This window comes from Linepithema humile, chromosome 6 (genome assembly GCF_040581485.1).
Source record: "Linepithema humile isolate Giens D197 chromosome 6, Lhum_UNIL_v1.0, whole genome shotgun sequence".
Lineage (NCBI taxonomy): Eukaryota > Metazoa > Arthropoda > Insecta > Hymenoptera > Formicidae > Linepithema > Linepithema humile.
The window spans coordinates 5,008,263-5,035,028 of NC_090133.1; the positions used below are offsets into that span (position 1 = coordinate 5,008,263).

General features: G+C 39.3%; 2 protein-coding genes across 2 annotated transcripts in view; both read left to right on the forward strand.

Moving 5' to 3' along the window:
* Positions 1-16,166, forward strand: part of Hs3st-A (Heparan sulfate 3-O sulfotransferase-A) — a 44,181-nt gene extending 28,015 nt beyond the window's left edge. The window contains exons 4-5 of the mRNA XM_012375459.2: positions 1,018-1,231; positions 1,341-16,166. Coding sequence (XP_012230882.2) covers positions 1,018-1,231; positions 1,341-2,258 — 1,132 coding nt within the window. The 3' untranslated portion in view covers positions 2,259-16,166. The remainder of the gene's footprint in view (positions 1-1,017; positions 1,232-1,340) is intronic.
* A 551-nt stretch (positions 16,167-16,717) lies between these two features.
* Positions 16,718-26,472, forward strand: ana3 (anastral spindle 3). Its single transcript, XM_012375477.2, has 28 exons — positions 16,718-16,858; positions 16,940-17,124; positions 17,390-17,560; positions 17,633-17,760; positions 17,952-18,210; positions 18,292-18,456; positions 18,617-18,721; positions 18,801-19,322; positions 19,396-19,851; positions 19,939-20,148; positions 20,215-20,421; positions 20,591-20,764; positions 20,831-20,966; positions 21,104-21,316; positions 21,460-21,721; positions 21,824-21,999; positions 22,105-22,347; positions 22,465-22,688; positions 22,835-23,128; positions 23,286-23,523; positions 23,626-23,794; positions 23,871-24,067; positions 24,171-24,895; positions 24,984-25,188; positions 25,302-25,513; positions 25,622-25,762; positions 25,857-25,986; positions 26,069-26,472. The coding sequence occupies exons 1-28, from the start codon at positions 16,813-16,815 to the stop codon at positions 26,341-26,343; spliced, it is 6,468 nt and encodes a 2,155-aa protein (XP_012230900.2). The 5' UTR covers positions 16,718-16,812; the 3' UTR covers positions 26,344-26,472.
* Positions 26,473-26,766: the final 294 nt, after the last annotated feature.

A 26,766-nucleotide genomic window follows, 5' to 3' on the forward strand; every position in this document is an offset into this window, starting at 1 on the left:
GACAGCCGCTTTGTTCGTCTGTCACGCGAGCGGGCGCCGCGATAAATTTACGTCGGCGACCATAGCGTTTCGTGTAAATGCCAATCAGCCGCATCATTATCGGCCACGAATCACTGCGGCTGGCTCGAAATTGTTTCGACTCCTTTGGTTAGAACATCAACCGGAAAATAAGCTACCCGCGCGCGTGCCGCTAAAATCTATTAATCCTACACATTCCCTGATTGTTTCCAATAAATCGATCTCGGACTGAAGTTGTAACGGCCATTAAAGCCCGGGTGTACGTGTATCCATCCGTGTGCACGGTGCACTGTAATAATCGGCGATCACGGCGAGACTTAATCGTTCCTACCGCGCCTTGGCGAGGAAAGAATAAATTAGAGGCGTCGTCCGTAACTAACGGCGCTGTTGCGTGCCAAGAAAGAGAAGAAACGAGAAAAAAAACACGATTGCCCTTTGGGAATTCCGAGGATAGATTTAGGATCAGAAGAGATTAAACGTTGAATATCGAAATATTAAGTTAATGCTAAAACTTGACGCTTTCCCGCGAAGATTTATTTTAAATTATTGATTTCTATTTTAAGAGCTCGGAACTTTATAAATTATGTATAAAATTACTTTTGTTTTCAGATCGAAAAGCTTTTCTGATTAATCAAATTTAGATTGAAATTCTGTTTTCAATTTTTCTCGACTTTTTTTTGCATCAATTTAATAATTTCGCTGGCAGTTCTATATCGGTATCGCGAGCATGTGCGCACTGGTATGTAAGAATATAGATTTATTCTTAGAAAACCGCAATGCTGATAATCTTTAATTATCGCACGCCAAATGGCAGAATAATCGAAAAATTCTTGTAATTCTTATAATACCAGTACACATGTGACTTTTCGATGACACCGATATTTGCAGCAGTGTTACATCCGGCGCTACATTACATTATCGAATGTCAGAATATTATTGCATCAATTAATTTCACAACATATCCCTGATGCAGAGGACGTTTTTCGATATTTGTGGCAGGTGGATGCCCCGCTCTGCCATGAGGCCGGCCGAGGGTGACGCGTCGGATTGCATTTTGGTGGTCGGCATATCCCGACCGAAAATGGCCGTCGCATTTCTGTCGGTCGCTCTACTGTCCCTCTTCCTCACCTTTCACATACTTTACGACAGCGCCGTTTACAGCCTCCACGCGGTGTCCGCCGTCGAGGGGCGCACGGTCGAGCTAGTCTCTCAGGTACGTATCACGTCTTGTAGCTGCTCTTAAATGGAGAAAAAAATGCGTGCCGCCGATGTCTCCGAGGACGAGGGTGCACCACGTATATTTCGTGATTTACGGTGTACAGGTACGCGCGACGCCGCCCCTTCTGTTCTCCAACTCCAAGGTTCACTTTCCGCGCACGAATCGCCATCTCCCGCAGGCCATCATAATCGGCGTACGCAAATGCGGCACGCGGGCGCTGCTGGAGATGCTCTTCCTGCATCCACAGATACAGAAGGCCGCCGGCGAGGTGCACTTCTTCGACCGTGACGACAACTACGGCAAGGGTCTCGAGTGGTACCGTCGCAAGATGCCGTACTCCTTCAAGAATCAGATCACGATCGAGAAGAGCCCCAGTTACTTCGTGACTCCCGAGGTGCCCGAGAGGATTCGCGCGATGAACGGAAGCGTGAAGTTGCTGCTGATCGTGCGGGAACCGGTTACCCGGGCGATATCGGATTATACGCAGCTGCGCACGCACGCCGCCACCGCGTCCACGCTGACCAATGGCACCCCGCAGCAGCAGCAGCAGCAGCAGCAACAACAGCAGCAGCAGCAGCAGCAACAGCAGCAACAAGCGTCGCGCTCCTTCGAGGAGCTTGTCATGCGGCCAGACGGCACTATCAACGAGTTCTACAGACCGGTCGCCATCTCCCTTTATCATACCTATATGCACCGCTGGCTGGAAGTGTTCCCGCGGGAGCAGATCCTCATCGTGAACGGCGATCAATTGATCGAGGACCCGGTGCCGCAGCTGCGCCGCATCGAGAACTTTCTCGGGCTGGAGCCGCGCATCGGCCGGCACAACTTCTACTTCAACCACACCAAGGGCTTCTACTGCCTGCGGAATGACACCTCGGAGAAGTGTCTGAAGGAGAGCAAAGGCAGGCGTCACCCGCGCGTCAGTCCGATGGTCGTGACGAAGCTGAGGAAGTTCTTCAACGAGCACAATCAACGCTTCTACGAACTCGTCGGCGAGGACCTCGGCTGGCCGGAGGAATAACCATCGTGGAAAGTCCTGACGATATGTTCGTTATCGGCGCCGCTCGCGCGTGCATCCAGCGATGAATATGATTATTCGACTAAAATCAAACAGCTCCCGTCATCGCGGAAGAGAAAAGCATGTTAACCGAAGAGAGAGAGAGGTCGTCGTCGTCGATGAAGATTCTTCGAAATATTACACCGCTTCGATGCTCGTCTTCTTCGGGGACGCCGACAAAGATAAGTAATTTATTCATTATTGACTCGCTTGTTTTGCAAGCGATCGTTGATGCGACATCGTAATTATTAACGGATGCACGCGAGATCAGCGTCTTGTTATTGAATTATCAAAGCGTGCGCGTATGCGTACACGAAGACACGCACACGCCGTGTATACACGCATACAAACATATACATACAGACATACATACACGTAAACACAAGAGTTACAGTAACGCCGGCCAAAATAAAATAGATACGCGGATCCGCGAGACGAAGGCGGTCGCTTCGTGGATTCACGCGGCATGCGGATCACATTGGTCCGTGACTTTACATATCAATTTTACATATCGATAGTTTACATATCAACATAGGTTAACTAGTTCGTAACGACAAAGATTGAATATTTTTATAATCCACATTGGAAGTTGTTATATCGCTTATGTCGTTAAGGATATTACATTATTAACGCGAGTGAGGGCTCTCGCGCGAGATCGTTGAGATCAAAAGTTTTATTTATTGCGCCCCGCGCGTGCACGATTCGCCATCGAATGTGTAACGGTGGAGCGGTAATGGTATGAGTGGTTTGCTTTTTCGCAAAAGAAATCGAAAGCCGGACGCAATCTTTTATTTTCCACTCGTCTCTCCCGAGTTTATCTCTCTCTCTCTCTCTCTTTCCCGCTCCTCGGCGGAAAAGCGCGAACGTTCTTCTCCATCGTTCTCTGACACTGGATATTGACGCAAGCGTTCCTCTGGGAACACGAAGAGAAGATAGGGTGGAATCCGACCAACCGCGAATAAACTCGTCAGCGGTAGCGCAGAGGTGGAACGGCTCTTGCCGAGGCTTTATACCGTCGAAATCCTTATAATCGATTATTTTCCAAATCCCGTTACGATTTGAAAATTTATAACGGTTTACACGTATAACAAATAAGTCCTTTTAAAAATTCGACTCGACTATTACACGTGCGAATGTGTGAATGCGAGACACAAAAACGCGTTAAGAATTTATCTCGACGACGTATACTTTCTCTCTCTCTCTTCTCATTAAGAGAGATCTTAATAATTACGCACATGTTTAATAATTTGGCTCGACGAGGATAATGGACGTCTCGCGGTGAAAGCTAATTATATACAGATCCACCTTACAGTCCGTACGCGCCGTTTATAATATAATATCGTACTGATCAAGAATTACATTGAGAGAAGAAATGTGATCGCAGTAACTATCACTCGCTATAATTTACATTACACTATATTTACTTTTTGGCGCCAATCATATTTTTATAGATATTTTATCTACGCAAATTAGAGCTAATTCAACACTGCTATGGCCGGTATAATATGATAATTGATCATAATATTAATTTGTATAACCAACTCCAAAAAACGAGATTTTTATATAATAAAATTATTTTACTATATTTATATTTTAAATTAGTATAATGTACAGTAAAATTTTTATGTTAATTAACTGCACTATGCATATCAAATTATTATTGCTAAAAATGAGTATCTCGGTTGTAATTTTTTACTATGCAATTATAATTCCAAATATCACACACTTTTCTCACTGTGTTTTCACGGCGATTGGTATCCGAGAGCAACCTTATGAGCACTTTCATATTCTTCTCTTTTATAAATTTTTCTTTTTTCTTCTAACACGCGGATGGTCTCGCTAATCGAATCGCTGACGATTAAACAGAGCGTATCCGTCATTGGGCACGGGGAAAATAAGAGAGAGATAAAAGAAGCGAGTCATACGGGAGCTTATCGCTTAGCGACAGGTTCTTCTCTTAGCAGGATATGGCGCCATAAATAATCCGCTTTACGGCGTAAGTGAATCGTGCATGCGCGGCAAAATGCATCGTGCGTTAATTCGTGCGGTAAATGCTGGTCGCTTAGGCTCCGTTTCAACGACCGAAGACCTCGGGAATCGGAGTGACGGCGATCCGAGGCCCGGTGCGTCGATTTTCTTCGCGTTACTTCGGAAGAAAAAAAAATGAATATTCCCAATGCCTTTCAACTTAGAGCGAACAGTATTATCGTTTCGGAGTTAAAAGTCAAAATGCAGAGAGACAGCTGAATTCGAATTACTTTGAACGAAAGGAGGAAATCACGTTTATCCTTGGTACTGGAGAAGAAAAGTTAAACTAAATTTATTTCTGATTTATTCTTGAATAAGTTTAATCTGATTTTTTTTTCACTCACAGCTATTCAGCAATAAAGCTTTTATGTGTACGGTTGACGTTGCGCGCGACTTGATTATCGGTTTCTAAAGGTCTTAGCGACGATAATTTGGGGTCCCGAGCGATTTGGCTCAAAGGGAGTCGTGCACCGCGTGTCGTCGTCGATCTTCCTTTTCGCGCTTTGATCCAATCTTTGCTTCGGGGACTCGGTCGCATTCGCGTAATTTCCCCAAACAGCCTTTGGTTCATCTTAGATCGCGGTTTAGAGCGCTCGGGATGGAAATCCTTCGCGAATACAAGCAGAGGGATGCCTGAGAGTGTACGTGTTTCCCTTCCCCGCTGTCGGATAATTTCGCGGCGACAGAGTCGGGCGGAAAAAAAAAAAGTAACGAGCGAGCAATTGCCGTTGCAAGTAAGTTTTCAATTACAGGTTGGTACGCAGCGTGACCGAGGACGAATTTGAAAGAGTCACGCCAGTGCGGTGGTCGGTCCTTGCTTTACCGTAATCTCGCGTAAGAATATTCAATTCCACCTTGACTGATGACCAGGCGGACTCATTCACGCGTGACACGCGATCGCTTTTCCCGGGCCTCGCGTTTAAGCACACGCAAAAAACGAGAACGCACATGTGTCGCTCGATATTCTTCCTCGCCGTGACGGGCGCAGGAATCGCGTTACGACTTCCGACCTCTGCACCCAATTAAGAAACTTGTGTAGACCTTCTTCAGAGCCGGTCACGGCACACGGTAGTCGATAGCCAAGAAGCGCGGGGTCACGTTAACTACCTCACGGCGGTTACGTTTTTTTAAACGGTCTGGAGAATATTGTTTTAATGAGTTTTGCATTTTAACGAACAGCTCTTTTCGTTTTACGCAAAATTACGGCGACACCATTAATTAATCGCGCGGCGAGACTTCTCGAGGGAAAAATTGGCGCAGCCAAATTTTCGCGCGCAGCTAGATCGCGCGTTGTTTTCGATTATGATAATATCCAACGAGATGGAATATCGCATTTCAGGTCGGCGGGGGGGGGGGGGCGAGAGAACTCCGCCGTTCTCGCGCAACGAATGTTAAATTATTGTGACTCTAATAAATCCACCGTCGAATCATCCGCCGGTCGTCGTTAAAATTACGCCGCGAAAAAATACGATCTCCGGAGAGCAAGGAGCAAGATAAATATTGTTCCCGTCTCTTTCGCGCGCGCGAGAGAGAGAGCCGGGGCGTGGGTGAAAGTTTCATTCCCCGGCGCGCATCGTGCGATCACGATATTCTCTGCCTCGACCGCCTGGTCTCGGCCATTCACCCCGACTTTAGCGGAGTTAACACCCCCCCCCCCCCCCACCCTCGCTCTTCTCGGCGAGCGTTCCCTTTTTTTTCCCTACCTCCGACTTTTTTTTTTCGATTCGTCGATGTCCGGTCAATCTACGGGGATTCCACGCGGATTTTCCGTCCGTGGGGGTTGACGCGAAAACAAATATTTTCAACGCCGACGTTGGAGCGCGAAAAGCCTCTGTAAATACGTCATTTTATCCTGCGCGATGAAATATGAACGGAAAACGAGAGCCGCGATATGGATGTACCATGCCCCGCTTTACGCATACGACGATCGGAGGTGTCTCTGTCGATCTGTAAATGTAATACACATCGCGCTGAAAGTAGAAATTGAATTGAGGTCTTTCGGAAACAGCTGCGCCCGCGCTCGGGTAACATCTTTGCCTCTCGACTCTGATCGATATCGCACGCCATTCACGCGGACGTCCGGCGAAATGTACGCAGATCCCGCTTGTCCCTTTCGTCTCCATTACGGATGCGCCCTCTGCGAAGCGGCCGAGATGAATATGTATTTTCTGCACAGCGCGCCACGCGAAAGTACGGGAATTTATAAAGAGCGTGGCGCAGCCATCCCCGGCCGTTCTCAATCTATTTTCTCGCCTCTCGCATAATAATAATCCCGTACCCGGGGGGTGATTAACCTCGAGAGTGACAAGTAATTGTCGTTCGCGAAATATCTGGCGATGAAAGACCATCTGTCGAAACCCCCTTCGACCATTTCTCTTTCATTTTTCCCCCCCACATTCTCTTTTCGTCCGTTAATATCGATGCTCCGGACAATGAAACTCCCTGACGCGGAGAGGCGCTTCTTTTCGCGTGTGATGAATATGCATTTTATGCAAAATGCATCCGCATTTGCCTCGACTTAAGTCAAGGAAGAAGGAAAGCCGGACTGCGCGAGGCTTTCGCAGGAAGGTAGAAGATCCGCCTAACGATCCTCGAAAAGTTGCCGCGAGTAAAAGAATTATGCAGGATTATAAGTGCGTGAATTTCGATCTAATTATGCAAACTCCGATCTCCATTGCGGAGATAAGCAACCTCTCCGGCATCCCTTTTTTTTCTTTTTTTTTTGGAAAACATGAAAAACATAACGCATCGGGAAAATCAGGTATAGGGGCAAAGGGGGGGAGGAGGAGGGGGGGGGAAGAAATGTCGCCCCCAGGGAGCGACGGAGAAAATTTTATAGCGTATCGACTATCGAGCATCTAAGGGCGTTATTATGGTACACGATAAAATTCAGGATCGATTCACCCTTAATCGCATATTACTATGCGATACGTGGGCAGCGGCGGGTTGCTTCGATCCCGGGGGATAATAATAACGCGGTAATCAACCCTTCGAGAAGTTTCGTAGAATGGCGGTTTAATAATGCACGCGATACGCTCCCGGAATCCGCATTGTCGAACGACGGATGAACGAAATTGAATCGCAACGTTCACAGTTATTTCCGTGAAATACAATGTATCTGGAATTAATGGTATTCATTTTAGCCGCATTAACTTTTTCACCCCGGTTCCGGCGAACTAAAATCGAAACGTCAAAAATGTGAAATGTAAAACGCCAGAAAAACTTGGCGCGGAAACTCTTCTGCTCTGCGCGTATTATGTCCGACTTACAATAACGGCGCCGTATAATTGCGCTTGGAAATGAATATTGTTGTTAATAACAATATCCCCATGCATATTTTCTACACAACGGCGGAAGTGAAAATGGTGATTCGCCGGGATAGTGCGTGGTCGCAACGAAAGGCGGAAAAACACGGAAAAGCGTGAAAGCGTGGCTGTTACTCCGCGCAAAATCTAATTAATTGTTCGCGCAAACTTTTTCGCGCACCGGAACCTTTGAAATTTTTCGACTTGACGTCACCAGGTCGAAAAGCGAGCACAAAAGTTACTCGTTTCGGGCGTTCCGCTTTGCAACAGTGATTGTCGAAAATACTCGGGCTCTTCGCAATTCAGATTTCACTTCAACATTTTTAGAACAATTTATCATTTACGCCGTGTACAGAAATAAATTTCGATGCAAGCGGTTATTTTTTTCGGATGATCTTTACATAAATCTCAAGTACAAGCGTCCGAATGTATCGGACAAATCGAACCATGTATTTCCATAGCCTCGTTGAATAATCTATGAGGGTCACTCGATCTTCGTTTGTCTTCACCTCACACCTTCCATCGATCGTTTGCGCGGCGATCGGTTTACTCCATTTCCCCCCCCCCCCTCCTTTGGTTATATCGTTTACTCTTCGCTGTCATAATCGACGCTGAGCGTACGGCCAACTACGCCTGGAGAATTGTCGTCCGTAAGCGCGCTCGTATAGTCGAGAAGTTTGTTCTCGAAGGAGAGAAAAACTTATCCTCACGTGCGGCTCTCGTCCAAACACTTATAATTACTCGAAGCTTATTGCTCTCAGCGGATGATAAACTTTCAGTACCAAGGTAAACACGAGTCTCTCCTCTCGAGCTTTGCATCTCGAGCGGAAAAAAATTAGAAATATTTTATATACTTTCCGATATTGTTGATTTTGTGAGCTTTTTATCAACGACTCGAAGAAATCGACGCACAGAAGACTCACGTTGCACGAAGAAGGGGGATTAGACCACGGGATGGCGAATGAAACTAAAGAAAACGGTAAAAGTTAAACACGGAGGGCGCATACAAATGTCTCTTTTTTGAGATGAGGATGCACTCTCACGCTCGGGGCGACGTTTAGTCGTTGAAGAGGAGAAATAACATATCATACTTGGATAAGCGTAGAAATAAGAAACGCTCAACGATCCTTGGATCGTTCGAAACTGCACACTTCGATGAATCCTCGGGTCATTGAATTCTCGAATTATCGAATCCTCGGACCGTCGTTGGATCCACGGATTGTTGAATCGCGAATCGTTCCTTCGCGTCGCGCTCGCCACGATTCCTGCGTGAATTTATTATCAGGCGCGGTTTTGCGGAATTGCACGTATAAACCGAGTACAGTACAAGTCCTTCCAATAATGTTCAACTACCATTCGTTTACGTAAGCGTGCAAGAATTCAATTTATAATTCAATCGCTAAGATACTCGATGCGCGGTAAACGAAAACGTCACGAGGCGAATAAGTCGGAGACGAAAAGTACAAAGGACGCGGCAAGCGGCGGCAGGCAACCTTCCGCGACGGGAGAAGCTCGCTCGACGAGCGAGGAGTCTATGAATGGCGGAGGGACATGCGGTGGATCTAGACTACAATGTGTACACGCGCGAGCAGCGCAACTCGCGCGTTTGCTCTCCGTACCTTCTTATCGGCTTTCGCAACGGCGGCGGGATGGTGCACTCTTCCACTACGAGATATCTCGACGAGAAACGCGTTTCCATCCCGTCAGCCGGCTCATCCTCCTTCGCTTCCTCCTTCACCCACACAGTCTGTATCGCGCACTTTCCCCCACAGGGGAAAGCACTGATTTATTTAAAAGACCAAGTCGACGCGACCCGCCGCGCTACCCTTCGGCAAGAGTCGCTCGATTCTTGGGCATTCCGGTTCTCATTCCAGTTTCCGTTATGTCTACATCTTGTACTAATTTATTTTTTATTTACTTTTTTTACAATTTACAGCCGCTTTCCGTGCATTTGACCAAATTTACTGCACGATAAGTTTATATTTACTCAACTTCTAGTCAATTTGTTATGAAAAAGAAGAATTGAATTTTAATAACGATTTGCTAAATAAGTCATCTTGGAACAGTATTTTTAATCGTCACTTTAAAATTATTCCAATCTGTTCCAGTTTATGTTACGTCTATATTTGTACGTGTGCTAATTTCTTTTATACTTTTTTCAACTATTTTAAAGCCATTTTCTATATTTGGCTGCGCGGATCATTTTTAACTTCACAATCCGTGCTTGTTATAGAAAGATATTATATTTTAATAATCGCGGAGCTTTCCAGTTTCGAAAATTATTCAAGTCTCGACTTTCGAGCAGTCATCAATTTTCTCTACGTAGACTGCAGTATCTGTGCGACTAGATCCTAGGCATATCTCGCGCGACCTCGCGAGATCGTGCGATTCTCCGAGGAAATTCCTTCGATCAAAAAACAAATGGCGGGAGAATAATGTATGCATGTGCGCTTTGTGCGATGTGTTCGCCGTTTATACGATTCCGTTTTATACCACGAAACAACGTGGCGGGCGCAATCGGCGCTCTGTCGACGAAATATCAGATATTTTATCAAGATGACAGCTTCCTCGACGATTCGAAACGCCGAACTGTCTTTCAAGTTGTTCGTTTGATAAGATATCCGATATCGTTCGCGCGAGGAATGTTAAATCAGAGGTGCACAAACTAATGCGCATTCATCTCGGTATAGACCAACTATATTGTTATCTTTTTTGAAACGTATAAATAGAATTAAGTTAAGATATGATATTCTATAAAAACAAGCACTCTACACCTTTACTTGAAAAAGAAATACAAAGTGTACAGACATTGTTGCGTTAAAAAAAAATCAAAAGTCATATTAGTTCATACAGAATTATCTCTCTGTGATGTCAAATTAATGTATCGTATATTTCGTTATCGTAGCATTAAGTTCAATATATTATTACTATTATTACGATCTATTTTTGTAATAAAAGTTGAAACGACAAGGCGACCGGTTCACCGGTCAAATCGATTTTAGTGCAATAACTGGGGCCAGCATTCTTTTTTAGAAAGAAAGATAATCAACAATGGAAAAATGTCGGAACTTTCTTTGTCTCCATTTATCCCGCTCGTTTATTTATTTCATTGCGTCACTTGTGTGTGATTCGTCTCGATATATCTCTGTAATATTTGTCCGGGTGACAAAAGCGAGTTTGCGCGCCGCTGGTACAGGCGTAAGAATAGTTATTAAGGTACTAGATTTAAAGCCGTAGCTATACGTTAAGCAATAAGCCACGCTGAAAAAAAAAACGATACATATCAACAATTGCCTGTACGGTGTATACGGTGTCGTTTCGCGACACGTGCATCGGATTAAGCGAAAACAAAAGAAGAATCTCACAAAAGCGAGGTGTCCGCGCGGACTCGAAAACGATCGAGAAGCGAACGAGCGGATCGCAAGAGCGGCGGCATGCCTTATATATCACGCGCGACTTCTGCAGAAGTGCTGCTGGTTGTTGCGTAGCATTCGCGAGTGCATAGCGGCTGAAATTTGTAAAATGTTCGATGTTAAATCAAGGCGTACAACCAGATTTCGGATACGGACATTTCGCGGAGTGTGTTTTTTATATCCGCTCGCGGCATATTCCCCCCCCTCCCCCCCCCGTGCATCGGGGATCATTCGAGAAGCGAGAAGCGTCCCGTTAAAAATTTTCGGTGGAACTTTTTTGTTGTTAAAAACACAACGGGAGAAACCTGGGATATGACGAAAAAACGTGAAGAAAAATAGTCCCTCCTCGCGAAAGCGTGAATTAATACACGCGGAAATATCGATCCCGTGCACGCTGCGTCGGGCAGACGGCGCGGGGGGGAGGAAAAAAAGGGTCAGGTCGCACCGAAAAGAAGAAAAGAAACGGAAAAACGTCGGCGGGGCGGAGATGAGGCGACTTCGCGAACATGTCCGTCTGGCGCGGTCGCATTTTCCCCGGGAGAGCGGCCGCCGAGAGTAGTAGCCGGAATACAAAAGGCTTTTGCGCGATGACCCGGCAAAAATCGCCGGCGCTCGCCTAATCGGCCGAGGATTAACTCGATAAAACACCGGAAACGGGGGTGCGATGCTACATCACGCGGAATCCGTGAGCGCGGTTGGGCGATGGGAGGGCGTGCGGGCGGCAACGAAGCGACAGCACGGCTGGCAGGACCAGCCGAACAACGCTGCGCGCGAGCAAGCGTCTGGATTGTTTTCACGCTTAAATCACTTTGCGATCACCTTGCTCTTCTCTCGATCGTTGAGGGCGACGCGCGCAACCACCTCAGGGTCGCATCAAACTAACGCTATAGTTCAAAACGAGTACATATCATTAGTTGTTAACGATACGCGTCGCGTAAATAGGTTTAATAACGACATTAACAATTAATTTATTATACATTTACCGTATCTTATATATGATGTACATGTAAATTGATATATTGTATGTATACATACAATATCTATATACATATATATGTGTACACACGTACATGTATACACAAGCTAGCGCGTAAGTTTTAATAAAACAGCGTAGGGATACGCGAGAGGGGAGAATGTAAACTTGACGATTGTGTTCGTCGCAAACATTCCGAAGACAGAAATACAGACAAAACTGTTCCCGTCGATATCGATAGGAGTCTATCGAAACCAGACAGTATTTTAAATGAGCGTAGATAGTAATCGTTAGACGTGTGTATATATTCTGTACCATTTAGCATCGGTAAACTTTTTTTTTTTTTTTTTTTTTTTTGTTGTTGACCTCCTTGTTCCTTTTTCCCCATAATTACAACAGCATTTTTTCCCCGACGAACAGTTGGCTAAAAGTGTGTCAGTAAGCTACTTGAAAAATCAATACGATCTGCAACGTTATTTTTCTCGCATAAAGTTACCGTAATTTGCTATCTAGAGATAAAAAAAAATTCTAAATATTTGCGTTTCATACAAAGTCGAGCATTAGTTAAACACGATTGCGCTTCCACGGTTGAATTTTTATAAGCTTAATAAGATCCACCGACAAATTTACCGTATACGTATTAATTTGACACCGGATAAATCCTCGTTTAATTAATTAGAAAGCGACTCTTCCTCTCATCGACTTTCCCCTAGATCGAAAGTGACAAAATATTCACATAGAGACACACATGTACATGCACAGCACTCGCAATCATGCAGACACACACACACACACACACATATATACACTTTCAATCAAAAAAAAATTATCGTTATCGATGTCTACTGATAAATTGTTAATGGACGAAGTGGCATCGAGTCTCACAGATCGTTGCCACTCAGTCCGGACTTGTAATTAACCGTTTAACGATATTTATGATTTTTTTCGTAATAGCATATACCGTGTATGTGTTTCCCATTGTGATTATCCTGCCATTTCCTCTTTCCTCTTTCCTCGATAGGGACTTTAAGGAATAACGAATTCTCGTGTCGCTTCTCATTCTCTCTCTTGTACCTTTTAACGAGCGCCCCATTAGACGCTCGGCGTATCTAATTAATTAATTCCCTAATACGTTGTACTTGGTCCGATTGTTTAACTGCATATACGATTCAAAGTCGTTTCTAGCCGTTGTTATCTAGCCGTTGCGATTACAAGACACTTTGCTTCGCATCGGGTGGCACTGTGACATCTCGCCTCGTTATCGGGCGCCTTTCATTAGTTACAGCAACTTAACAATTGTCGATTTTACTTGTCGAAACCTTATTCGTGAAACATAGATTGGCTAAATTATCGTCTCAAATAAAATCGAAATTTTTATATAAAGTATATTTAAGTGCAATTATTGGAAATCGGTAAATAGATTATTGATTTTAGTATAAATATAAAATTTAACCAAGAAATTGATTATCTGTAAAATAAAATTTTTTAAAATGTATAAATGAAATGAGAGCTAAATTTTCATCTAAAATAAATGAACGAAATGGAAACTGATATGTATAAATAATCGATTCGGTGAAAATTGAGATATTATGATTAATTCGAAATGTGAAAAACTATAAATCGAATCGTCTTCGAGTACTCGGGGCCGAGATTTTGCAATGCAGCCATCGAGTTAACCCCTTCTACTCAAAGCGACATTGTGATTATTCGGAATTTAATCACATGCGATGCAAAAGAGACACTATAGCAAATAATTTTTAGAAAGAAACGATAGAACTTTCACAGGACTCTCGGCATACAAAAATGTCTTTTAAATCGGTAGCTCAAATAACTAGATGTAAATAAATTTATCGCAAACGATACAATTACGCTAAAGATACTCAAGTAAAATAAACTTTGAAAGTTCTATATAGCTCTATATATAGTAGACAATTAAATTGCAAGAACTCGTCGACAGAAATTATGTGACAAAGTTTGTGTACGTTATGCATTTGATAGAGTGCAATTTTATTGTAGCATATTTATATATAATATCGTTACACGAGTTCGTAGAATATAGCGTAGAGTTAAATAGATAAAGTATAAATTGTTGTGATTTACATAATTTATATCTTTACATTCCTTTTTATATAACAGCGATGGAATAAAAGAGTTTTGCTATACCGAGAGTCGATATGTTAATTGATACATTGTCGTGCAGAAGGGGTTAAAGGGATCAAAGAGCTCGTAGCTTAACCACGTATATGTAATATATGTACACGCTTTTATCGCGTTTCTATGCATATTATTGTAAATCGCGGACGAACGCGTTATTAAAGCACCAGAATGTGACTCATGACATTTTCTCGATGGTTAATATCTGGTTCATTACTTTTAGCGTGTAATAACGTCCAGTGATAAGCGTAAATATCAATATTAAAAAATATATATATATATATATATATATGAAATAATATATTACAAAATTTTAGAAAATACACACAGATCTTATTTATTTAGTTGAATTCATCGAGACTTTGTTAATTGCGAAGCCCGATGGACACAAGGCGATGAGAAAATTAGAAAGCGTACGATCAATATCAGTTTCTTGCATCAAAACTAATCGTGATTGATTTTTATATTGATAATTCATTCTTTTTTTTATTGTATCCTGCTAAAAAAAATGGAAACGAAATAGGATAATTTTTAATAGTGTTAGGTGTGGGAAATAGGTAAAATCGACTTGTTGCTGAAACGCTGGACACAATCTAAAAGCAATGGACGGATGGGACTCGATAAAATAATTCACGAATTGCGTTCGTCGTCGCGCGACCAAAATCACGTCGAGTAACAAAAAGCAATAATTCTCGCGCATAGTAAAAATCGAGATCGAGCTCTCGCGCAAATAGTGCACGTTTTAATTGAACCGTATAATCTTTGGCCCACACCGGACAGAGTTTTGCGAAAAATTCTCGTCGTGCCGCCGAAGATTATTTGCGAAGAGGAAAGCGAGAGAGCTCTGTCAAATCGAGAGTGAGAAAACAAACATCGAGATACGTATACGTCGCATCTGAAAAGGATGCGAAATCGATTTCTGATAACATGATGCAGACGTGCATCACTAAAAAAATACAGTGCATATCGGGTTTTACAGAGTGCGACCCAGAACACGATTTCTGCGCGGTATTCGCTCCGCGCACGCATCGTTCGTTCTGAAGGCATCGAGAACGGTCTGCAGCGATAGGAGAATCTCGTTCTCCGCGCAATATCGGATAATAAAGAAAAGTTATAGGTAATAAACGCTCGCGTACGTTTTCGCACGCGGTTACATATATTATATAATTGCGTAATTGCGTGATAGGCGTGCGAGCGACGTGCTCCATTGCGACCATCTCACATGGCTTACACCCGGCGCTCCCCACCGAGCACAAAAAGCGCCGTAAATCATGTTTCTGCACGGCGGCACCTGTAGATGAACCGAGTTGCGAGCATAATGCGCCATGTTTCGTTCAATATTATTATTGTAGACGCACCAACAAATCGCATCGCGCGTATTTAACCGACGCGCTTACGCGCCAGTCATCCCGTAAGTAATGTAGCGTTGTTATTTGACGTACTTGTCCCCGTGAAATTAACAAGGAAATCTTCGCCCTTGCGTTCCAGCGATCTATTTTAGTCTTACTCGCTTCAGAATTTTTGCAATGAATAAAAGGAAGATCCAAAGCGATCGACGAGACTGCTTTTAGATGTACTTTATAAATTAGGGATTATTTTCGCTTAACGTACAAGAGGACGACAGCAGGAACGGTTCGAGAATGGGAAAGAGAGACTCAATCAGTCTTACGGGATGACGAATCTCCCTTGGACCGCGACGAAGCTTCGAGCTTTGCAGAACACCCGGTATACCGAAGGATATCATGAACCGAGCCGACTCGTAAAAGTCGATCGTGGTGCTGAAGATGGCAATTACGTAGGCGATTTACCAACGACTCGATGATTAATCTTAAATCTTTTGTATGTTTATATGCAGTTAAATAATGTGTATATAATTATGTAATTCAGTGTCGTGAAAATTGAACCGATTGTAATACCTACGTACCTTGTTAGCGAAAAGTATGTGCTTCGAATTATCCTTGTAATTTCGTAAGACGATTAAACGGACCTTTGAAAAATCCTTGTCGTTGTCCCTCTGATCTCTACCCTCGGATCTCGCTTGTTGCTTATCAAAGGGTCTAGACATTTATTAGGATTTAGGATTTATTTCTGCTCGTTAACCGCTGGATATTTATTCAAAGATTTATTTTGATATTTTTTTCTTACTCACCGACTACTGAACATTTGTTTTTTATGTCGTTAATTTACGCAAATTTTTATATCATCCTCCCTAATAATGGTATGTGTATCGTGTAATCATCATGCTGCATGAAATTCGATTGAACCACTTTGCGACGCCGTGCAGAGCATGCGTTCCATGATGTTTCTGCGCGAAACATGGCCGCCAATCATGTACGAGAATTTTTGCGAAGCGGAAGAATAAGTGGCGTCATCTTGATTCTTGGAGAGCATAAGTCACGATTTATCGCTGTTGGTAATATGTATGTTTTATCAGTTATTGATAAAGATGTAACATGCGGCAAGTAGTTTTACAAATGGCCGGTAGTTGGTTACTATAATACATCTCGTTCTCCCATTTGCCGGTCTCATTTATTTTTATAAACATCGCCGACTATGAAGAATGATGTCACGGAATTGGCGGTTAAATTTTCAAAGTTCATGTGACAGGCAACGTATGGCGATCTGACAGGTTATCATTGTTTACAATGTTAGGCACCGCCGGAATAACAGCCGTACACGTTAAAAAATTAGGTAATAAACGAGAAAGGATAATCGATAGTTTTGTAGAATTTCAAATAAATGCAAATTTTCTTTCGCATGCGTTTCTCTTAGGTCACACTATCGACGAAATACGATTGCGAGCTCTGGATAATATTATTTCCAAGTACGATCTTGGTTTCGTGTGCGATTGTGATGCTGTCAAGAGAGAAATAATTCAGAGACTATTCAATTGGTTCTCGTTCGAGACTGCTCCGCAACCGGAGAAGGTGCTGAATTTATTATTGCAGCTAGTAAAGGTATACTTGGACTACTTCAATAAAATGACAACTTTTAAAACATTAGTTAATTAGTAAAACCTAGATATAACTTTCATTCATTTTTGATTAATTTCTGAATTACTGAACTTAATTCAATGCAGAAAATCCTTTAGTATATTTTTCTAATTCAGGAAAATCTAATTTGCATTAATTTTGAAATAGCAGCTTAAACCTTTATAAAAGATTTTCTAGTATATTTGGAAAACTTGCTGTATTTTAATTAATATTTGATCTTTGCTTCAAGGCAGATATAAAGAGTTACTTAAATGCATTTGGCAAGTTAAAATTTCAAAACGAGCTTTGTGAATTAAGGAGGAAGCTCTCTCCAGAATGGCACGCAAGATTGGACGAAATCGAAGAAGCTGTTCTTCATTCAGAAAAAAGTCAGACAGATGGATTATATACATACAGAAAGGTACAAAAATATTTGAATATTCTGCTTATTACATATATTATGGAAATAGATAATTTTGAAGTCATATTACAGGATGTTGCTATAAATACATGTTCAAAATTTAGTGGAACACAAAATCATGTCAGACAAAAGAGTAATTATGAAAGAGGAGATTATGAAGATTCATATGGAATTTTCAATTTTCCATCTGTCCTAGATAGGTAAGATAATTGATAAAAATGTTAGAAATACATCTGCTATAGTTAAAATATATTATTAAATATGTGTATTGGGGGGGGAAAAGTTTTATCTTAGGGATCAAACTATAATAAGAAAAAAAGAGAAGAACGTTTTATTTTTCTTATTTGTATAGTATATTACACATGAAACTAATGCATATATAACTATACAGTACAATACCGTTTGACATAACATTGGAACATAAGAATAGTACGCAAGTTTCTAAGCTGATAGAAGGTGGCATAAAATGGTTGATAATGCCATGGCAGCCACTGGTTACTTCAGACAGAGGAGTACTCACTGCAGTCGAGGAAGCTCTTAATAACACTACGGATACTAATCTCATATTACACACGTGTCAGTTTATAACGAATGTTATGATGCAAGACTTCCCAGCCGAGGTTTTTCTTCAACGACCAACAATAATTAAAGTAAATATTCTATTTCAATAAATTACGTATCTATTTTATGAATAATATATCAAGAAACATGTATCTAAAATAATATTACAGATACTTCATGGTCTTCTTAAATCAAGTACTAATATGTCAGAAACTAATGTTGCGTGTGTGATTCCAACTCAAATTGTATTGAAGACATTGCGTAAACTGACACGTTCTTTAAGGTTTCGCATTTACTATTATTGTGAACCATGTGTAGCGAATAAAAAGCAAAAGGTAAACGAAAATAAAGAATAAATTCATAAACATGATTTATTTGTCTTGATACAACAAATTTTATAATATCTTTGTATGTTTAGCAAACTTTTGTGTTAATTATTTCAATTTATTCTAATCCATATTCTTATCTAATCATATTTGTGTTATTTATTTGTAGTTACTGGCCAGCAAATTAGATAATAATGTTTATACATCTTCGGAAGCTGGAGATGGTTTAGATAGTGGAGTACCTGAAGCTAATTATCAAGCATATCAATCGACGGTGAGTATTGTTTCATTTTTTTATCAAATTTTTTTATATTCTAATATTTTTATTATATGTATGATATAATATTTTTCAGGGAACCAGTGACAGAAGTCAAAGTATCAGCGAAAACGTCGATGATTCTGTTTTACAATTGCAACAGATGCTTCTGCCGGTTTATTGCATAGAATCTTTGAAACACGTTCTCACTCAATTGAGCATTCCCGTTGATTCTATCTTTCCTCTACGAAATGTGAAGTACGTCACAGACCTAACTCACGAATTAGTGCAGTTGTTAATAATTAGTGTAATGCCGAATATCTGGCTCTGCAATGATGATATGGCAATGAAGATAAACGATGACTTGAAAGTGTTGTTCAATTTGATGGGAGAGGTGATGGAGTATTTCGGAAGCTGCAGCAATGTGGATTACTTGAGAATTACATATTTGTATCTTACTACTATCACTATGAAATTATTAAGCAGTATTGTGCCATTGGAACTAGCAGATTCTGTCATACCGAATGCATTAAAAGCATCTATAACGAATGCCACGATGGATGCACCAATATACCTGCTGTACCCAGCATTGCATTCTATGCTTTTAGAATACGCTCGCGTAAGTAATTTAATCATCTTCACGCAATTATTGTCGCCAAGTACTTAAAGTAATGCAATTTTTTTATTTGTAGCAATTTCAAGGTGCAGAACAATTGGCAGTGGTAAAACTGTTCGATGAAACGAAAACTATCGCAAAGTCTATGCAAGCAGTTATCTCTGTGTTAAAAAATTCATTGAAATCACCCTCGGAAACATTAAAAATGTTATACGCATCTAAATTAAGTTTATCGTACCATAAAAATTTAACTGTTGTTAAGAAGGCTATAAAATTTTTACAAGATATTGTCAGATATTCTCTAAGTAAAGAAGACTGCACACTAGCGACAAAACTGATACTGAGCTTATTAGCAAACGCGGATTTAGATATCCAGCATACGACGTACGTCGAATGCCATGCGCTAGTCAAAAGTATCTTGGGAGTTGAATATAATAGAGACAAGCTGTCATGGGAAAATTTGACGTTCTTGCTGGAACTAAATGTTTTGACGGAAATTATTTCTCATGGCGCAACGAGCGAAAACAGCGAGGTAATAGAAATTTTGTATTACACATTTCTGAATATTGCAAAGCGTTACTTGATTCAACATTTATTTCTGCTTTGGTTTGATATTCAGATAAACGATATGTCAAAAGACACACTAGTGTTTATGCTGAAAGGAAAAGTGCAGATGGGCGAAACCAGATGGTTGAAAACTGTAGAAGCTTTCATTCCTGTGCTGCAACTCCTACAGTGTCACGCTGATACCAATACGCCTTTAGGTCAATGTGTAACAAAGATATTTGATCCTGACATTTCCGATAACATACAATTACCATTTATCGAGGTAATTTAATTGGTTGTAGATATTTTCATGGCTACTTATTGCGTGCTATATAGCTCTCAATTTCAGATGTTGAAAGGCAATTTAAGATTTCTTTACTCGCCAAACAGCGACATCCGGGAAGAAGCGTTATGTCGTTTAATCTGGCTCTTGGGGAAGGAGAAAGATTCTATTCAGAAATTACCGCGTTTATCGTCATTACACGGTTTACCTCTTAGCTCACTCTGTATATTCGAGCATAAAACCTTCGTTAAGCGATCAGAAGGCAATTATCAGGTTACATATTTGCATTAAGAATATTTTAAAAATTTTCTATTTAATTATTCTTAAGAGTTTTTTTGTTTATTTATTGAGAAATTATTAATTAGAATTATAATTATTTGACTTTATTTTTAAAATTATAATTTTTTGAACATTATTTACACAAAAACTGTTTTGTTTGCAGAGGAGCAACATGTTATCAGTATTGGAAATGTTAAATGAACCAAATGTGGATCCCAAAATACGGAAATCCGCTTTAGTACAAATTAGCGTGATGCTCTCCGACACTTCCTTACACAAATTGTTCATTAGTCAAGGTGGATTGCCCTTGATTTTGAACATTTTCAACCAAGCTCTGGTAAGTTATACAAAAGAAAATATTTATAAGCGTTTTTTTTATTTAATTGAATTGTATTATTTTTAGATAGAGAAAGATTACGTAAATTATCCCGATTCTGTGATACCGATAATTGGCATATTAAAACTACTCGCATTTTTTGAATGTTCCATACGACATGAGTTATCTATCAACGCTAATGTTCTTTTAAATATCACAAGAAGTATGTATACTTACAACTTTTTAATTTTATATTCTATTCGAAATTTATATAAAAAATAAGTGTAATAATGTAATGTGTTTTACTGTTATTTAGATTTTATAACATAATTGGTAAATATATAAAAACTTATATCTTAGGTCTCTTCCTTTTTCCAAATAACGAGTGGGTAAAATCTGACGGATCGCAACTGCTGTGCTTACTTCTCTATAGCGAGTACATCATAAAAGTTAATGAAAAAAACATAGAAAACAGCGTTTCATTACCTTACATTATTGTGAAAAACATGAAGTTACCATTTGAATGCAGATCTCATTGGAAAACGAGTATACATAGACGATCTGACATGTCACGTAAGTAGTTTTAAATCGCGTTTATGAAATTTTACATTAATAAAACTATGTTACTGGTTTTGTTTGATTAAGAGATTAAAAGTTGTTTCTCATGTCTTTAGGCTATAAAATAACGAAAAATAATTTTTTTTTATTATTTACAGTTCTTCATGGCAGCAATCCAGTAGCCTTAACTTTCATTAGACAGTACTGGGCATGGGAATGGAATGACGGCGTAAACATGTTGTGGAAATGCTTAGGTGATTTAGAGAATTCGGAAATCTCTGATAAATTGAAGATTCTTGAAAAAGATTTTCTCACTCTACAATACAGTTTTCCTCAATACTGTTGTCAACAGCAGCTCTACAACATCCAAAATTCTACTACACACTATAGTGTTATGTGTGCATTAGATTTTCTCATAATGTTAGTTATAATTGTTGCTAATAACAAATCTTTTTATTGTTATTGCACAATATTAAGTATAGCATTACTGTTACTTACTATTTGCTTCATTTCATTTTTCAGGTATCTGAAATTTTACAAAGTACTTAAACGCGATAATGAGAAAAATATTGACTCGCTACCGTGGGAGCAAACGTTTGAACGATTTTTATTATCGCATCCCACGAGTAAAGAAGATTGCGATTTATTTATAGATGTTTTAATCTTTTTACAATTGTATCTAAATGTTATAAAAAATGGTAAGAGAGAGAAAGATAAACCGAATATTCTAAAATATTGCTGTTTTACAAATATATTTTATTTGGAGTGATATTAAACTATTTTTTTTTTTTTTTAATTTTCAGGAAAAAATTTGTGGATTAGTAAAATTATGAAAAACATGACAAGATCGTTAGCAGATTTATTTAAAAACTTGGAAATTGACAATCAGAATGTATATCAATCTGTATTTAAGTTAGTGCGTACATGTTCAGCTATTGAAAAAACACAACAATCTGACGATAAACCTAGGAATACTTGGATTCGATTTGTGGAATTTGTCGTTTCAACATTGTGTTTCGGAGATCAACAGCATTTCTACAATCTCGGTTAGTATTCCCGTTGAATCTAGCGTATCCAAATCTCTAAAATAATATAAATCATTTATTTTAGAAATTTGCTTTTACAGTTTGATAAATTTGGAATTAATCTTTTTTTTGTTATAGCATATCTCGATTGGCTGCTAACATGTTTGACATATTTGATCGGACAGTGCGAGTGGGGAAATCATAAGAACCTACTAATATCTCTTTGTAACACACTCGTTGAATTGATTGTGTCCTTTCATGACGCTGGAACGGTTAGTTTCATGGGTTTGTCAATAACGAGAAACTCAATAATATGTCTCAACCATTTATTGCATCAGATGCAACTCAATTTTAATAAAAATGTAAGTATTTTTTATTTAATAACATTTTAAAAAATATGTGTACTAATTAGTATTTTGATTACTATAATCCATTTTTCTATAATTTTACATACGGTATATAATTAATTTGAACACAAACGAGTAATACGGTTGTCTTTTTGTTACAGGCATGGATAGTATTTTGGTACGAAGAAGGCCGTTCGTTAAATTGGTTGCCTATGTTATGGCAAAATAGAGATCCACTGGTTCGCGCTTCGGCCTTGCAGTTACTGGCAGGTCTGATGAATATAGTGTACAATGTATCGCAACTCCTCAACGCAATCGCCATGGCACCGAGTGATTTATGTCACACGCTGCTCCAGTGCATCACAAACAGAGAGGAATCTTGCTTAGTGAGAGAACAAGCATGTATTGCATTTTGCAACATGTTGAAGAACTGCAACTCTATAACTTTTCAGTGTGTAAGCGCAAAAGTACAATATTATTAGAATGTCAGAAGGACATTAACTTTAAACTTTATTTGATAAATTAAATAAGATGTGTGTGTTTTTACGTTTTCGATTCTTTTAAATTTTCGCTGAAAATTGTGTGTTTTAAGAAATAATTTTTTTTCTACAGGATGATTCTTTACAACCGCAAACTATCATAATATACGTCGAGCAACGCAACATCTATCATGAAATCAGTGTTCTGTGCTCCAATATCTATACATTAACTACTTTAGACACCGAACACTCGGAATATCAAGAAAACGATGGGAAAGCAACTCTCGTGCAAAGTGTGCGATCTGGTTGTGTTTCACTAGTGCCACGTACCATATCACAGCTGTACAATTGTCAGGATGAATTGCAACCCTGTAATTATATTATTTAATTATATAATAGAGCAAGCTGCTTGTAATATATATCTATATTTTGTAATATGTAATATATATAATCAATTCCTTTTTGTTGCTTAGTTTCCGGCAGGGATTCAGAAATAACGGACGTGGATAATCCAATACAGTTAATAGCGACGCCCTCGCTTATTACAGCTGCTTGTAGCTTATTAAACAATTTGATATTTATCGGACAGCACGAGGTAGTTCGGCAAATTTATGAACATTCCATCGATAAGTATTTATTTGGGTATGTATACAAAAATGTCTACGCTATAAAACTAAGATATCTTCAGTTATTGTATTATTGTATCTTCTGTTATAAGATGTTTGAATGACATACCGAAGGATACCGGAAGCAGGAAGAGTTTGAATCATTATTCCGACACGTTGGAAATGTATATTAACATCTGTACAGTTCTCACAAATTGTATCACGTACAGCAACGAATACACAGCCGTTGTTCTCTTCTCTCCGGACTCACTTTACACTCTGTTCTGCTTCTTAAATATTGATTTGTATCGTACGTATTGTAAGATTATTATATATTATAAATTATTATTTATAATTTTTACACATGAAAATTTTAACAGAGATATGCTTAATTTGCATATTTATTTATTTAGAGTCCACTGAACCGCGCCTTGTGTATCTGCGTAACAGACTGTGGACGGAAATCTATAACTTCATAGCTGTGCTTTCGTTAACGGAGGACCAGCACTTTGAAGCTATTCAAAGCGCTCTGGAATTATTCGGGCCGGAAACGGTCATGGCTTCCATTTGTTACGCAATAAAAGACTCAACGACAGATTTACGAATGAGCGCTATAAGTTGTTTGGCTTTTCTGCTGTCCCAAGAAATTCAGAAGGATATGTTGGGAAGAAATGGTAACTGTTTATTGCAGACTGTGCTCGATACTTATATGACATATGTCACAATTGAAAGCAAGGATGATAGTCTGCGAGACGTGATATCGAGTGTGAACAAATTATCGATAAGAGATGCCAACGCGTATTCCAGAAAGTCGAACGAAAGCGAGGATTTGTATACGGTAATAAATGACAAGCCATCGAACGAAGAACGAATTACGATGGGAAACGAATTATGCGAGCTTCTACTGCATCTTTTCATCGCTCATAATTATGCGAAATCCAAGAAGAATTGCAAACAATCGGAAGACAAGGATCTTATTATAGGTGCCCTTACGAATTTATTATATGTATCGAAGGAAGCGAAACGGACGGCACTGCAGGGAAATCTTCCTGAAACCGCATTAATGATCCTCAAGGAAATATATGTGAAGCTAAATCTTCAACCGTTCGAACTTTATAAGAAACAAGCAGAAAGAAAGGTACGAAACGCCGGAAATACATAATGAAATATCTTTGCAATTTTTTATCCTATTTTTGTAGCAAAAACCGTCTTCTTTTTTGTCACAGACTCATCCTTTATTGCACGATGCAAACTGTATTTTCACGCTTCTAATGAATTTCATGTACGGGGATGTACACGTAAAGGAGAGTCTAACAAAGGAGGGTTTGGCAGATGTGGTGCACAAATTGTGGGTTCGAATAGCATTAAATAAAACAGTGTCTACGACTGCTTTAAAATTGCTGGCGACGTTTACAACTAAATCTCGTGTTGGTAAGATAACGTTCGAGCGATTAACTTGACAATTGTTACTTTCAATAAATATAATGTTTCTTTTTTTATGCTATTATCCTTGGTTAATCGCAGATTTTATTGCACATTTTTAGCCGCGCAATCTTTGACATTAACGACAACATTACCGGGAAGTGGTTTAAGAAAAACGCCGAATACTCTCGCATTAATACATGTTATTATCCAAGTAGCGAGCAAAGAAATTGAAAGAGCTGGTCAACTTTTCGATAATCACAAGATGCATTTTGCCTTTCATATCTTGCGAAACGCAGTACATGTTCACGAGTGTAGAATTTCTATCTCAAAGGTAATCATTGTTTATTGATTCTCGTTAGAATGTATTTAACGTAATGGCTTAGAATTCAAGAAATATGAATGTGCGTTTCAAGTTATAATTTATAAACTTATTTTGCAGAGCAATCTTCTTCAATTCTTTACTAAAATACATCCCATTATCACTAAAAGAACGAAACCGTGGCCATTAGTCGAAATGTATTGCTTAGAATTTTTAATAGATTTTACTTATTATGAAGAAGGGCAGTTATGCGTGCCAAAGGTAAGATATAAAAACATAAATTAAAAAAAGAATAAAAATATAAATATTAATATATGTATTTTTAATATTCTTATTTTTTATAATAACATTTTAGGCTACTGACGCTCTGGACGTTCTGATACATTTGGCAAAGTGTTCTTCATCATCGAGCAAAGTCCTCGCGATATCAATATTACGCAATTTAGCTTTCAACTTAGCGAATAGACCTCGACTTCTTAGTTCAGGTAAATAAACTGATACAAGTACTAGAAAAGATGCAATAATTGTCATATTTTTGTACTGCTAATTATATCTTTTGCTTTTCAGTGGATTTTATCAATTTATTGCACGATATCTTTAAGACTGGATCGATGTGTGAGATCAACTTAGCTGGTTCTATGTTATGGTCTTTGGTAAGCAACAATCAAAAAGGGAAACTCATTGCACGGAGCGCCGGATTTTCTCAAAGCATTCGGGAAGCTCTCGGTAGATTTACGTTACTGAGTATCGATGCCACTAAACAAGAACAGGAACTAGTCAAGATTCTGCAATATGTACTTACTATTCTCAGCCCGGTTGAAGTAAAGAACAGTGATGCATAATTTAGTCCAAATTGTAACAAGAGACCAAATATTGTATATAATTATTTGCGATCAATTTGTATATAAAATAACGATGTAATATTTTTTTATAAAAAATATAGTTATATTGGAGTATATTTTAGAAAAGTATAGACTTGTCAATATAAATATAAATATTATAAAAATTTATTACAAATATTTAATATTGTGATTCTTTATATGCATTATATGCATGTAATATGATTTTTATTTGTATAATTATCACCATTTTAAGTTTATTAACTAGTCAACGATAAGTCAGACGTCTTCTCTTTTCAGTAGAACGAGTCAATGTCAAGCCAATCATCCTATTTTTAACTAAGAAAAAAAATGTGTGCGCAAAATTGTAAAAATTAGTTTATTATTCTGTAAAATGTGAGATTTTAGATCAAATTTGAATAATCG

Excerpts from the sequence above, each read along its gene's own strand:
- ana3 (XM_012375477.2), top strand. The coding sequence starts at position 16,813 with ATGTTAGGCACCGCCGGAATAACAGCCGTACACGTTAAAAAATTAG. Across the intron at positions 20,765-20,830 it reads ACATTTTCAACCAAGCTCTG|ATAGAGAAAGATTACGTAAA; the intron begins GTAAGTTATACA and ends TATTATTTTTAG. Across the intron at positions 21,317-21,459 it reads TAGACGATCTGACATGTCAC|TTCTTCATGGCAGCAATCCA; the intron begins GTAAGTAGTTTT and ends TATTATTTACAG.